The sequence below is a fragment of the Chrysemys picta genome, chromosome 2, assembly GCF_011386835.1.
Source record: "Chrysemys picta bellii isolate R12L10 chromosome 2, ASM1138683v2, whole genome shotgun sequence".
In the NCBI taxonomy this organism is placed as follows: domain Eukaryota; kingdom Metazoa; phylum Chordata; order Testudines; family Emydidae; genus Chrysemys; species Chrysemys picta.
This window is the reverse complement of record NC_088792.1, coordinates 48,216,190-48,232,301: the sequence shown is the minus strand read 5'-3', so window position 1 is coordinate 48,232,301 and position 16,112 is coordinate 48,216,190. Positions and strand designations below refer to the sequence as shown.

The 16,112-nt window shown below is 40.7% G+C and overlaps 1 protein-coding gene across 16 annotated transcripts in view; it reads right to left on the bottom strand.

Annotated features, from left to right (window-relative positions):
* Positions 1 to 668: 668 nt before the first annotated feature.
* VPS50 (VPS50 subunit of EARP/GARPII complex) overlaps positions 669 to 16,112 on the bottom strand; it is a 174,644-nt gene continuing 159,200 nt past the window's right edge. For all 16 annotated transcript variants that reach the window (XR_010598256.1, XR_010598255.1, XM_065583100.1 and 13 more), the window contains 6 exons: positions 15,227 to 15,375; positions 14,666 to 14,762; positions 14,358 to 14,516; positions 11,416 to 11,537; positions 8,138 to 8,327; positions 669 to 1,401 (listed from right to left, as the gene is read on the bottom strand). Coding sequence is in view for 14 of the 16 variants with exons in the window: in XM_065583100.1 (XP_065439172.1) it covers positions 1,282 to 1,401; positions 8,138 to 8,327; positions 11,416 to 11,537; positions 14,358 to 14,516; positions 14,666 to 14,762; positions 15,227 to 15,375 (837 nt within the window). In the remaining 2 variants the exon portion in view is untranslated. The remainder of the gene's footprint in view (positions 1,402 to 8,137; positions 8,328 to 11,415; positions 11,538 to 14,357; positions 14,517 to 14,665; positions 14,763 to 15,226; positions 15,376 to 16,112) is intronic.

Genomic DNA, 16,112 nt, shown 5'->3' with positions numbered 1-16,112 from the left:
TACTGACACTCTTGTGTTGTAAATTAAGGGTTTAACATGAAGTACAAAGTTGAGGCAGAAACTCTCGCCACATCACATGAATTAATGTGTATTAAAATAGAATTCTGCCAAGTCTAAAGTTAATACATGGAGTAAAATATTTACTGATTTGGGACAGAGTTTATTAAGTCTCACTGTTCATTGACAAAGTTTTTATTCTAGTCAATTTAATCTCTACCTTGATTCTTGTATGGGTCGGTCCCTACCTGAGCACCTTCTGAGTACGTAATGATTTAGTCAGACAACACCTGTGAGACAGGGAAGTATTCTGATTTTACACATATGGAAACAGGGGCCCAGGAGGGCAGACCCTCAGCTGGTATAAACTGTCACAACTTCATTGTGCTATGACAACTTACACTAGTTGAGGATCTGTTCCAGAGGGATGGACTTTGAGTTGCCCATCATCACCCAGGAAGTCTTGTGGCAAAGCAGGGAGTAGAATCCAGCTGACCCAAGTCCTAGGCCAGTATTCTAGCCAGCACGTCATTCCTCCTACTTCCTAGCATTATTGTGTGGGAACGAGGAAGAGGGGGAAAAGGGTTATGGGGGAACTGTACTAATTTTTGTTATAAACTACATAACATGTTGTAAAAACTAGCAAAGGAATTCTCACAAATCAATTCATATTAGTGTACAGTATTTATTACCTTCTCATAATTTCTGGTCAATTATTTTGATATGACAATTTTGAAATAAACTTACATTTAAAATCTATATGAAGACTATGGTCTTGATATTACAATATTAATTTGCTGATTTGCCCTCTTAATCCACATACAAGGTTCATCATTAGAAGAGACTGTACATTTTCCTTCACTTTACATGTGTTCATAATAAAACACAAGCTCCAAAGGTGGAAGGGTGTAAGATGAAAAAGTATCATATTTTAAGTGGTTCTTTGACCAAAAATGCACCAACTATATATTAAGCCAATGTGTTTCCTTGTAATTTTGATTTACTTATAGTATACCCTTTTGCAAAATATACAGCTGAACAACCGGCACAATAATAGTGTCCTTTTAATACAGGAAAATAACAAAAGAAACAGAAAAGACTAGAGGTTATAAACGTTATATTTGAGAATACCAGACTGATTCAAAGTGTTTCCAACACAAATAAGAAAGGCCATGCACAATATTTTTGTTAACAGAATGTCCTCAGTAGTCCACAAGAGATTGGTCTGCATGCAGCATATTAACAGAAGAAGGTTCAAATCACAAGAAAAGGAACTTTCTCCAATTATCTTTTAGGTCTGTCTAGGTCATCAATTGCTGCTAGCAGTTTCTGTCTTGCTTTTTTGTTGATGTGTGATCCCAGACAAACATTCACCAGATTGGTCAACTGCTTGGTGGAATATTCCTGGCCAAATAAAGCAGATCATTTTATATCAAATAACCAGACAAAAATATGCAGTTAAATAAAAAAACTGATCAATTTTTCAGTGTATAGAAGCTTTTGGTACACAAAAAAATATATTTAAAGCTGCTAGCTTAGCCAGGTCTGGATAATATTCATGTGGTTGTAAACAAAATAATTAGTGTTTTGCTACATGGCAGATTATAATGGAAAATGCTTACAGTTTAAAAGAGTGTTGGACAGAAAGTAATTCTGTGACTACTTAAACATCTTAAGCCACTTAAAATGTATTTTCCATTCCTTAGAAAAAAATATGCTAACTGGATAAACCTTTAATACAATTGCAACAATTTGCTAAAGAAACAGTGACTAACAAATTAATGACCTGTTTTTTTGAATTCTCACTTCCACTTGGCTTTTACTTAATATTTTTACCAACAGGATTTTCAACATTAGTTTTACTGTATGATAAAGAACAAATTTTAAAAATATTATATTTTAATAGAATTTTTAACACCTGTAAAAACATCAGATTTGCCAGAATTCCCCTTTATTTTGCTGAAAAGGAGACTCCAAAATGTAACCTCCACCAGCAAATACAAATGAGAATTATTCAATGTAGGTCAACAAATGACTGCTTACTATTTCTCATAGTTCAAGATATAATGAGGCAAATGCATTGCTTTCACCCAAGTAAAGCAAACTTCTAGCTGGATTTAAAGTAATCCTGAAACATAGATTCAATGTATCATTTCAAAAGTCTTTTCATCCTAACAGTGCGTGGCCCCAAACAGTACAATTATTGATTGTTTAGACTGCAGTAGCACTAGACACTATGCAAACACAGATGGAGAAATAGCTAAGATAGTAAGTTGGATTCTGGCTCCGCATTTTGGATGAAGGAAAAAAAATTATGCTTCTTTTACTTTTTTTTGCTTTATTACTTTGTTTTAAAAATCCATTTGCAGAGACAGAGAAACTTAAAATTTATAGCTTAATTATAAACATTCATTTTGGATGATTAATCAGTGCATTTTATGTTCCATGCAACTTTTCAGATATTTTTAACTTTATTAAGGGATGGAGGCTAATAGTGAGAAAGCTTTCCACAAAACTGGCCAATTTCCTTCCATTTGTTTCCCAGAGTTCCAATAGCAGCATATAATGGACTTCTTTGCATGTCATTATCCATTATGCTCTCCAGCTCACAGCTATTTAAATTCTGGTGTGTGAACCCTGGGAACTAACTCAAAGTCCCAATTTGTCAAATTCTCATTAGACAGGATTGTGGAAGATTTTTCCAATTTTGTAGTCAACATATGGCAATTTTCTTGTACTTGGATCATAATACTGTACCAGCTTCACCTTCTCAGAATACATTGCTGTCTGTACTAACGAGGCTGAACTGGGCAGGCATTGTTTGACTGAAACACCCCCAACAATCATGCTGATGATTATGCTGGGAAAAGATTCTGCTCACTCACTGATGAGCCAACCTCGACTCGTTAACCCACTTGGACATAAGAGTGGCTCTTTGAAGGCATGGCGGTTGTACAGTATTTTGGAAAGCGCTCCAACAGGCTTAAAGGAGTGTACGATTATATAACTGGCATGAGAAAAAACTATGTACACTCAAAAGTCACTACTTACAGTATCAGAGGGAGTCTGAAGAAATGTTGGACTCTCATAGTGCGTCAAGAATTAGCGACTGAAAAGTCCTAGTAGATCATCCAGTCCACCCTCCCCTGCCAGTGCTGGCTTGTCCTCTAGCATACTTCTATTAGTGTATTGTCCGGTCTGGTTATAAATGCTCCAAATGAAGGAGGATTTCTCAGCCCTTCCCATGGAAGTATTATACAACGTTTAGATTTTTCAGGGAGATTATCCTGATATTCAGCCTAAGTTTTCCATTTCTTATTTGTATCCTTACTTCTACATATACACCCTTATACCTCACTAAGCATTTCCTCTACTTCCTTCTTGTTCTGACCCTTGAAGTATTTTAGACTTATGCTGTCACTATTCAGCCCACCAACCATATTTCATTATTGCAATGCTTTCTAAAAAGCCCCTCCAGCCCTCTTGATCGATCAACTGTCTTTGTTACAACTGGTCATGGACTACTGCTGTCAAAGTAGCAGACTCAAAGGAAAAGGAAAGAGTTGTCCCTGACTGGCTGTTCCATCCCTGTCAAGTGAACACAGAGTGCTGTGACCACTCATCTGCCCTACAGTCTTCTTGTGTGGGAGTACCAAAGGGTTTTATTTTGTTGTCTGTTGTAGCTAGTTAGGGGTGCTTCAAACTACAACCGTCAAGATGATCCCATGTCCTTTCAGTTGGTGAAGGCTGCCACTAGGTCCAGTGTGGTGGAGACTGTCAATGTCTCCTGAAGGTCGACAGGGGACTATTATTCTTAAAAAGGCTGCTGTGAGACCTTTGTTCAGGAATCCAACTCTTAATGTTGACAGTTTGTTAACTACTGACCAACCTATTTCTAACTGCTACTTTTTGTAAAGGTTATCAAGCAGATGGTGGTAAGACAACTCAGGCAGTTTGTGGCATCCTCAGATGGTCTAGATACTGGTTCATTAGGTTTCAGATCTTGTGTGGGGTAGGAACCACACTGGTAGTATTATCTGGCCTTTTCTAACAATGGATACAGAGAAAATGTTTATACACACACTCTTGAACTTAACTGCCACTTGGGACACCATTGATTAGAAGGAGTTTTTTATGCACCTGTGGACTGTGTTGCTTGAGTGGCTCTTACCTTTCTACTCCCCACTTTTTGATCTGCTACAATCTAGACCTCAATCTTTTGGCTAACACCTGCAGGATCCATATGTTTGCCACAGCATTTGGAGAGCAGAGGATTGAGGGCAAGAAGGGATTTCATTATTATTCTTTCTGTGGAGGGCTTTAATTCTTACACCTGATCAGTAAGTGTGTGTATTTACTGTTAGGGTGGCATAAGCAATTTATTACTGTAATTTTCACAATAAAATATCTTAGGTAAGAGCAATGAGAGGGTGGCATAGACACTTGTTTATGTATGCTAAACCTAATAATAAAGTAAGTAACATGTATGCAATGCCGCTGGGGTGTGTCTAATTTGCATGTGACATTCTGTTCTACTTCTTTATGTTATTGGACTCAGGGCAGCTGGTCGGCTTACCAAATCTTGCCAGCATCAGGTCTTGAATAAGGGTGACCTGTTGGTTGTTAGTTTTGCTTATATTAGGCTTACACAGTAGGCCCCAATCAGGGTCCCATTGTGCACAAACATGTATTAACTAGACAGTCCATGATCTAAAGACTTAAAATTAGGGCTATCGATTAATCGCCGTTCGCTCATGCGATTAAACGCAATTAATGTTTTTGAGTTAAAAAAAAGAATCGCGATTAATCGCACTTTTAATTGCACTGTTAAACAATAGACCAATTGAAATTTATTAAATATTTTGGATGTTTCCTACATTTTCATATATTGTATCCTGTGTTGTAATTCAAATCAGAGTGTATATTTATGATTACAAATATTTGCACTGTAAAAATGATAAAACAATAAACAGTATTTTTCAATTCACCTCATACGAGTACTGTAGTGCAATCTTTGTCCTGAAAATGCAACTTAAAAATGCAGATTTTGTTATATAACTGCACTCAAAAACAAAATAATGTAAAACTTCAGAGCCTACAAATCAAGTCCACTCAGTCCTACTTCTTGTTCAGCCAATCGCCAAGACAAACAAGTTTATTTACATTTACAGGAGATAATGCTGCCCTCTTATTTACAATGCCACCAGAAAATAAAAACAGGCATTTGCATGGCACTTCTGCTGCCGGCATTGCAAGGTATTTATGTGCCGCATATGCTAAATATTCGTATGCTCCTTCAAGGTTCGACCACCGTTCCAGAGAACATGCTTCCATGCTGATGATACTCAAAAAAATAATGCATTAATTAAATTTGTGACTGAACTCCTTGGGGGAGAATTGTATGTCCCTTCCCTGTTTTACCCACATTCTGCCATATATCTGATGTTATAGCAGACTCGGATGATGACCCACCATATGTTCATTTTAAGAACACTTTCACTGAAGATTTGACAAAATGCAAAGAAAGTACCAATGTGAGATTTCTAAAGATAGCTATAGCACTCGACCCAAAGTTTAAGAATCTGAAGAGCCTTCCAAAATCTGAGAGGGATGAGGTGTGGAGCACGCTTTCAGAAATCTTAAAAGAGCAACACTCCAATGCAGAAAATACAGAACCCGAACTACCAAAAAAGAAAATCAACCTTCTGCTGGTGGCATCTGACTCAGATAATGAAAATGAACATGCATCGGTCCGCACTGCTATGGATTGACATGGAACAGAATCTGTCATCAGCATGGACACATGTACTCTTGAATGGTGGTTGAAGCATGAAGGGACATATGAATCTTTAGTGCATCTGGCATGTAAATATCTTGCAATGCTGCCGGCTACAACAGTGCCATGAGAATGCCTGTTCTCACTTTCAGGTGACATTGTACACAAAAAGTGGGCAGCATTATCTCCTGAAAATGTAAACAAACTTGTTTGTCTGAGTGACTGGCTGAACAAGAAGTAGGACTGAGTGGACTTGCAGGCTATAAAATTTGACTTTTATTTTTGAATGCAGTGTTTTCTGACATAATTCTAACTTTGGTAGTTCAACTTTCATGATAAAGAGATTGTACTACAGTACTTGTATTAGGTGAATTGAAAAATACTATTTATTTTGATTTTTTACAGTGCAAACATTTGTAATAAAAAATAAATACAAAGTGAGCTCTGTACACTTTGTAGTTTGTGTTGTAAATTAAATTAATATATTTGAAATGTAGAATGCATCCAAAATATTTAAATGAATGGTATTCTATTATTATTTAACAATGCGATTAATCACGATTATTTTTTTAATCGCTTTACAATCCTACTTAAAATATAGGCTAATGGGAAGATGCAAGAGGGAGATGAAACTATCAAATGGGAAGGGGAAGGAAGGACAGAGGATGAATTAACAATGAGTGAGCACATATTCGTATAGACTAGCTGTGTGCACAATAAAGCTCACCACCTGCCAGGCTGTTACCAGTGCAATGGCAGGATTCTGTAGACATCCCAGCACAAATTAGTTATAAGGAAGGATTTGGAAGATGATAAAGTAGACTAATGGGTTTTTTTCCCTCCCACAGGTAATCTAGTGCCATGCATAAAAGATTAACAGTAACTCTTTGTGACATTGTGCAGTCTATGGTTCTATAAAAATATGATAAGTGAATATAATGTAACTGGGATATGCTTCATGCAAAAGGTCTCTTGTAAGGTATCATTACAAAGCTTATAATCTACTGAGTGTGATCATCCTATTTGTATAAATGTATCAGTCTTGTATCTGAAACTAGAAATATGAAATATAACTCTGAGGGCCTATTGTAATTATGCAAAGTGTGGGCCATTAATGGTGGTTTGGAATCTTGATGACTCCCATTAATCAGGACCATTGTCTACAGATGGCTGCGAGTCTTCCTGTATATGTGTGTGCTGGCAAGTGGGTAATGAAGTCTTGCAGTGACATGTGATCATGTCACCTGAACTGGAATCCATCTTTCATCTGATGCTTTTCCGGGGGGGGGGGGGGAGGCAGGAGGGGGAGAAACCCAGAGGGACAAAGGGTTCCCGCCTTATGCAAAAGATATATAAATGGGTGGAACAGAACAAAGAGAGAGAGAGGAGCATCATGAAGAATCCCTTAGCTATCACCTGAGCTGAAACAAGAGCTGTACCAGGCCTGGAAGGTGTCCAGTCTGAGGAAAAAACTTACTGAAGCATCTCTAAGGGTGAGATTATCTGTATTTAATTTGATTAGACATAGATTTGTGCATTTTATTTTATTTTGCTTGGTGACTTACTTTGTTCTGTCTGTTACTACTTGGAACCACTTAAATCCTACTTTCTATATTTAATAAAAATCACTTTTACTTATTAATTAACTCAGAGTATGTATTAATACCTGGGGGAGCAAGCAACTGTGCATATCTCTCTAACAGTGTTATAGAGGGCGAACAATTTATGAGTTTACCCTGCACAAGCTTTATACAGGGTAAAACGGATTTATTTGGGTTTAGACCACATTGGGAGTTGGGCATCTGAGTGCTAAAGACAAGTACACTTCTGTGAGCTGTTTTCAGGTAAACCTGCAGCTTTGGGGCAGGTAATTCAGACCCTGGGTCTTTGTCGGAGCAGATGGGAGTGTCTGGCTCAGCAAGACAGGGTGCTGGAGTCCTGAGCTGGCAGGGAAAACAGGAATAGAAGTAGTCTTGGCACATCAGTTGGCAGCTCCCAAGGGGGTTTCTGTGATCCAACCCGTCACGCTCTTCACTTAATAAGCTAGATATTTGTTTGGTACACACCATTATGAGACATGTATTGGTCTTCCATCTGTGAATATGTGTTTATATGTATTAAAGGCTTATAATGGAAAATTATGGCACCTTAGGTACAAAAAATGATTGAAGCATGTTTGGTGATCCATGTGTGCAATGGAAAATCAGTAGCCATGTACATATTTTACACACACACACACACACACACACACACACACACACACACACACTAAAACACTGAAAGAGTGTATTGTTATTAATGTGATACCATCACCATGAAAAAAATAGTCTTGATAAAAGAAAAGTATCAAAATTCAACTCTTACCCTGTGCTCCTTGATCCAGCGCTCCATGTCATTTTCAGTCAGATAGTAAGCTTTAATGTAGGTCTCCACGAATTCCTTATCCGGAATAGGTCTAATGTCTGTTAGCTTTTCTAGTTTCATTAAAAACTGCTGGAAGTCCAATTGCATCAGGGCACGCCCTTCATTGCTACACTTCTTGACATTGGCATAACTAAAATGGGTAACAAGTGAAAAGAAATGACTACAAGGAGGTGAACAACATCTGTGAGATAAGTGGGATTCATTTGTATCTTAGGCCTTAAAACCATAAGGATGCATATAATTATGGTTCTGACTTGAAGGCTAAGAGTTCACGCCCTCACTCTTCCAGATGCAAAATTATTTTCACTGTTTATTATTTGTATTACCATTGCACCGAGGAGTCCCACTCATGGACCACTGTGCTGTACAAATAGAACAAAAAGACAGTCCCTGCCCCAAAGAATTTACAGTCTAAATATAAGAAAAGAGACAACAGGTGGGTAAAGACAGAGAAAGGGGAGTCCCAGGAAACAATGAAACAGCATTGGTCAGCATGACAGGCAGTGGCCTCAGCACATGAGCAGCCTAACTGTTGTCAATGTTTTTTTGTTTTTTAGGCATCATGGCCAAAAAAAAAAAAAAAAAGTTTTAAAGAGAAATTTGGAGGAGGATAATGTGGGAGCGTCAGAGACATTTACAGAGAGCACCTCCCAAGCTTGAAAGGCAGCATGGGATAAACCACGAAAGTGCTTGTCTGAAAATTTGACAAGGGGGTGATGGAGGCTGGCACTGTGGGCCAATGAGAGGCAAGAGTCAACATTTTCATATTGAATGAGAGAAAAGAGAAGTAGGGTAGGGATAGGTAATGAAAGGCCTTGAAAGTGAAAACGAACAGCTTATGTTTGATGCAATAGAGAAGGGAAGAGGCAACCAGTGGAGGGATTCAAAGAGAAGATGACATGGTCAAAGTGATAGGCTAGGAAAATGGTCTTTGCAGCATCAATATGAATGGATTCAAGATGGGCGAGACTACAGCGTGTTTGTAATCTGAGGGGAAAGACAGGGAGACTAAGAGGTTAAGGAGAAGACTAAGGGACAGGATGAGAGTGGCTGCAAAGGAGATCAGGAGATGGGTTGAGGATGGCGTCACTGGGGCAAGTAGAGGGTATTAGAGGATGCGAACAGACAAGAATCTTCTACTTTTCCCCGCCCAGAGGATTCAGGGGGTGTGGGGTCTTCGGCGGCGGGTCCCGGGGCAAATTGCCCCACTTACCCCCCTCTCTGGGCGGCCCTGGACAGCAGAACTGAAGGCTGAGAGAATGAATTTGCAGTGGAAGAAGTCAGCCTTTCACAGGATTTCTGCAAGAGATGCTCAGCAGCATGAGAGCAGGAAGGGAGGAAGCGGATACTGGGGATGATCCAGGGCTGGGGGTTGGCAACGAAGACCTTTTGATGGGAGAGGAGGACAGAAGAGTTACAGGTGGAGGACACGAAAGCATGGAGAGAATCAACTCATATTGATAGAAAAGGGGAAGGAGAGGGTGGAGAGCAGATGAGACATCAGTGCTGATGGACTGGAGTCATGGAAAGACTGAATGAGAGGGCATGAGGGTGAGGCTGATGGGTGATGCTGAAAGAGGCCATGTCAAAGAGGGGACGACCAAGTCAAGTGAATGGAAGAGTTAAACCAGGGCTGCAGGCCAAATGAGGAGGTGAGGGTGAGGAGATGTGCAGCCAAGGGGTCAGATGGGTCATTAACATGGAAGCTGAAGTCACAGAGGATCAGTAGAGAAGATTGCGAGGAGGAGAAGAGAGCATCAGGAGCTGAAATCAGAAGGGACGACTGATGGGGAGAAGTTGGGTGGGCACTAGTGTAGGCCTGGCAGCAACATGCTGGGGTCGAGGAGAGACGAGGTGGATGCAGTGGTGTTCAAAAGAGAAGAAAGATGGGGGAGGAGAAAGGGAGGGATTGGAAGCAGCAGGAATGGGAATGGCGAAGGCCAATATTCCCATCACAGTCTCATTCAAGGTAAGGAGTGAGAGAGAAGGAAGGCCCTCTGTAAGAGATGGCACCTGAAGAAGCAATGTCAACTGTAGGGATCCAGGTCTCTGTAAGAGACAAGAAATGGAGGGAGCAGAATACAAAGGGGTTATGGATGGTTGTGATCTTTTTAGAGCTGGAGTGGATGTTGCAGAGACAGCAAGAGAAGGGGAGGACAAAGGAGGATGGGCGTTAGAATAGGACAGTTGGCATGAGGAGAGCTGTTGTGGTGGTGGTGAGAAGTGGAGAGGGGGGTAGAAAGGTACGGGAAGGGTTTGGGTAGATGTCATCAGAGGTGAAGAGGAGGAGGATACAGATGGGGGACCTAGGCTTATGCTGGCAGGAAAGGGAAGATCAAGTTGCAAAGGGAAAAAGGAGTGGGCAGAGGTGATGGAACTGTAAACGGGTGAGGGAAGATAGAGTCAGCAGGAAAGAAGGAAGGAAGGAAGAAGAAGGAAGTAGGAGGATGGCAGATATCATGATGCAGAAGAGAGGTGTGGTGAGAGCCACGGGTGAGTGGACAAGAACACAAACAAACAACAAAATGTCAAAAGATGTGCTGCTGTCCCCAGTGCTGAGTACAAACTGGCAGTACTGGCAGAGCCCCCCATTTACAGTCCCTGTGGGGAGTGGGGGGACTAGGACTGAGCCCCTCACTTGTTTTCCTATCTCTCCCTACCACAAACAATAGTGGATGAATGGGTAGGAAGCTTCCTGCTCCCTCGCATCTTAGTGGTACTGCTAGGCTGGTCTTCAGGATGGAACTCCATGTTAGCAAGTCTCCATGCCCTTCCTGGCAAGGGTATCATCAGACAGAAGCACAGTAATCTGGCTACCATTATATCATATATTTGTATTAGATACTATTCTGTGTTGATCTCTTCTCCTCACTACTTTGACGACGTATGGTCCTCTAAAGACTGTAAGCTATCTAAGAAAAGGGTGTGTCTTATTTTACGTCCACACTTTTGGGCACTATACAGTGTCAATCATCAGTAATAGCCATGTGTCTGCACACCCCCACACCTGTTAGCATATTTTAGGGACCAATCTTTTAATGAACTCAATGTAAGAAAGCTCCTGTGCCTGCAAAGAGCCTCGCTGACATCAGGTGCAGGAGTCCACCAAAGTGGAGTTCACAGCTTTATGGAATCTAAGGCCCTCACCTTACAAACATTGCCATTACAGAAATATTTACTGAAGACTAACTTTACAGAGGCGTTCATAGACCACTTACCCTTCCACAATCGTTCTATTGGCTAGACGTATACAATGCTCCCAAAGAATATTTGACACTGGCAATGGAATACGGACTCTTTTAGACACCTCATTCAACCTTCTGTTAAACTGTTCAAATTCCTGGTGAAATAAAAATAATACATTATTACATAAGCATAAAAGAATGATTACACTGTACACTTACCTAGCCAGGAGGAAAAGATGCAGAGAGATGAACCAGAAAAGGTGTAAGCAAAACAAGAGGCACTTAATGTAAACAGGTTACAGTGATAAACATAATAGTAAGAAAGATTGAGAGCATACCAATTTCTTCTCATCTACTGACAAATCATTTACTGTATTATTTCTTAGATATCTAAGTGTGGATTTATTTGCCTCATCTTAGACACTGAAATGTAAAAATTTTGGCCCTAATATTATGAAATCCAACCTATAACCAGTGAAAAAAAATCCAGTGATGATCCATTTATTCCCAGTCAACTACCTGTATTATCTAACTCTGCAAGAGTAGCAAGGAAATGTAATAGTTTTTCATTCATAGGGAACCTTTAACGCCAGATAATTCCAAATTACTTCAAAACTTATACCCATCCAGGACTATCATCATCCACGGAAATGAAACCAACTCTGGGGACTATGCTAACTTAGGGTTACCATATTTCAGTAAGCAAAAAAGAGGACGGGAGGAGCCCCGCCCCCGTCCTGCCCTAGCCCCGCCCCTGCCCCTCCCACTTCCCGCCCCCCTCAAAACCCCCAACCTCCCCCCGTTCCTTGTCCCCTGATTGCCCCCTCCTGGGACCCCTGCCCCTAACTGCCCCCCAGGACTCCACCCCCTACCTAAGCCTCCCTGCCTCTTGTCCCCTGACTGCCCCCTCCTGAGACCCTCCCCCCATCCTAACTGGTCCCCTAGGACCCTACCTGTACCCTGATTGCCCCAACCTTTATCCACACCCCCACCCCCAGACAGACCCCTGGGACTTCCACGCCCCATCCAACCACTCCCCACCCGACATCCCCCCCCCCGAACTCCTGACCCATCTAAACCCCTCTGCTCCCTGTCCCCTGACTGCTCCGATCCCTCTCCCCACCCCTGCCCCCTGATAGCCCCCCCCCAGAACTCCCAAACACCTTGTCCCCTGACTGCCCCCTCCTGGGACCCCTGCTCCTAACTGCCCTCCAGAACTCCACCCCCTACCTAAGCCTCCCTGTTCCTTGTCCCCTAACTGCCCCCTCCTAAGACCCCCCCCAAACTGCCCCCCAGGACCCTACCCCCTACCTGTACCCTGACTGCCCCAAACCTTCTCCACGCCCCCCCAAAAGCCCCCCCCCAAACTCCCGACCCCCCCCCCGTCTCTTGACTGCTCCCTCCAGAACCTCCCTGCCCCTTCTCCTGGCCCCTGGCCCCCTTACCCTGCCGCTCAGAACAGGGTGTTGGGCTCTGTGCGGAGCCGGACACGTGGCTGCGCTCCCCAGCGCAACACACAACACACATGAAGATGGAGATGCCTATTCCTCCATATTGGTGAAACATGAGGGAAGAAACCAACTAATTTATCTACTTCCCTTAGAAGTACATGTTCACAGTGAATAACTGGGTGGAGACTTCTGCAAAATCTATTGGCTATTATATGCAACACATTGTTTATGTCAGACACTCAATGTCAGTGCTCTCCAGATGACAACCAGTATAGGTAGCAAAAAGTTCTCTCTTCCCAACTAAATAGTCACCCAGAAACTACTGTATGTAAACTTTTTAGTTACATAACCTAGAGACCACAATGGAATAAAATTGCCTTTGTTCTTGTCCTGAGGCTCAAATATATCCGCTGTTCTGTGTTTCATGGAAGCCACTCCATTACTGAACCGTAAGTAGAAAAATTGCTTCAAAGGGCCCAGTAAAAAAATAAACAGCATAACAAAGGCAAACTGCAAAGATTTACAACCATCTTCCATTGCTATAATACATTCTCGCTTGCAGATTCTCATTTCTTTCCAATATTTTTCCTTAAAAGTGGAGACTGGATATAATGGACAAAAAGTGTAGAGGTGTCTGTTCCAATGTGTAGACTCTACGTTTTTATAAAATATATACTAGATTTCACAATTCACTGCATAAAAAGGAAGCCTTCCAACCTCTCTTTAACGAGCTGAGAAATGTTTCTGCCATTAATGTTGTAATTATTTTCTAAAGACCTTCATACAATTTAAAAAATTGTTGGTGTGAATATATATTTAAAGCAAAGTATAAATTATGCTGTGCTGTATGTGGGAGGACTAGCTTATATGTAATGAAGAGCCTTAGGCAATTAAGATGCCCATTTCTCATCAGCTTTCAGTGGGAGCTGGATGCCTAACTGTCTTAGGTTCCTTTTAAAAATCCAGCCTGTGTCTTTATATTAGTATCTTATGTTAGTATCTGATACGTACATTTTCTTGCCCTGTCTCTAGGGCCCAAGAAGGGCTTATAATGTTTTTAGGATAACTTGCAGGACTGGTTTACCCTACAGGATCTATGGTAAATGTGATGATACAACCCCTCAAAAGAATCCACTGGCCATGTCTGATGTGTTTAACAATGCAACTACTTTCCACCTGCCATTCAGAGTTTTAGCTTGAATGAAAACTGCAGAGTTATTCAGCTATGATCTCTTCCACCCAAAGAGTGCTAATGGGTAATAAGTTTTAATAAACTTGACAAACTGAATCTATGGACAACAATGGAGTATTAAATGTACCCTGAAGTTTACCGTATTTTTGCCAGTAGCAAGACAAAAAAGGAATGTGGAAAGTACACCCCATCCTAATGAACAAGAATAAATCAGCACATTGTATCCTCTAATCTTGTCTCTACTACAGCTTTACCTTAGGAATTACAGTAATAATTGTATCTTTTTGTAGGATTATATCTAATGCACTAGGTGTTTCCCAGAAAATATTCACCTTTAAAAGAGCATCAACATAGACATTGTGTTGTGACATGATCTCTTTCACATCCCACTTCACATTAGCCATGAGGAGCAGCATCTGTTCATAATCAATAGCTTTAGCAGCTACAATCCAATAAATTGGTTTGCGTAGTTCACTGGCAGTTGACACCGTCTGAAAGAGAAGTTAAATAGAATTTGGTGTAATAGAACTTCTTGCTAACAAAAAGTAATGTATGACAATACCATGTAAACACCCTCATAATATAGCACAAATTATGAAACTTCGGTTTAAAAATGAACAGTGAATGGCAGAATCCTGACCTGAGAGTAGAATTGCTGGAGAAAGGGTTTCTTGGCTGCAGGCATCACAGCATCAAGATGCGACTGAAGGAACTCAAACTGCTCAGCCAAAAACACCCTAAGAAAGCATATAAAATTCATTGTGATCCGAGTACAATATTTAACGGGCATCTACTTTTTATTTCTTTGCAGCAAATGGTCTTGGAAGCAGTCCAGGCATAAAAGCGCCTTTGAAAGCTTTTAGCTTTAAAACTTTGTTTCCATTTTTATGTCGATAGTCTGTCAGGAACTCAGTATTTTATACTTTTGCTCCTTTCCATTCCCATGTGGTTCATAGTAGATCATACATAAAAGGCCTAATCCAAGGCCAGCTGAAGTCAATGGAAAGATTTAGATCATATTAGATTCCGTCAGGTGTTAACATCCATCAATTGATGATTTACTTCTAATTTATTTGAAAACAGCAATCTATTTATTGTGTTTTATGACTTTAAGATGGACCTCTCAAAAAGATAGGCAGTGACCATAATTATTTAAACACCTCATGGATTTTAAAAAGGTGGTTTACAGTAAATAACTTACAAGGATTCTGTGGCTACCACTCTCTCTGCCAAACCATACAGTGTATTGCCAGATGTTAAAACTACAAGATGACTGAGGTGTGGGCTTGGCACTTTCTCCTTTCTCTCTTCAGCAGCTGTGAGGGTGCCAGTGGTATCAGTAGAGACCTCCTAAAACAAAAATTTTAAAGACTGAAAAAACTAATCAATTGTAAAATATGGAATTTCAGCATCAAACTAGAGTTGAATCAAATTTGACAACTGATTGTCTCAGGGAATGGGTAATATAAAGCCTCTCTAGTCTAGGTTGCAAGTGAAATCCAGTCCAGATCAATGGTGACCAAAGTGGTTACTATTAGAACATTTAATATCCCAGATGAAATGACTTGTCTTAGTCCAGTTCCTAGTGGACTGATACGCAGGCCACAGAAACTAATGCAGTTTGCACCAAATGTGGCAGTTTATCCCTACACACTTTGACTTAACTGCATAGACGGTGAACCAGCTTCTCACCCCTAGAGAGGATCTGACTTTAGACACATGAGCAGGAAGAGTGTAGGGAAGTTGACACTGCTGCTGCCTGTGCTGTCCTTGTTTGGTGGCTAATAAGGGACTCTTCTAGGTTGTGATTTTCACCTAGTCACAAAATTTACAATCAAATGGAAATTATATATTTAAAATAACTCTGATCTTATTCTGTAGGAATTCCCATCCTGCAGAAATCTCACTTTCATATTACTTAAGTGGAAAAGCAGAGGAAAATAATTTGCTCATAAAAAAAAGTGGAAGTAGTAATCACCAAATTTCTCATTACACAGTAGAATGCTCAGCTGGTACATGACTCAAGATAGAAAAAAATGCATAAGGCCAAGGAAAGGAACTAGTTATGACAAACAAGTTACACAGAT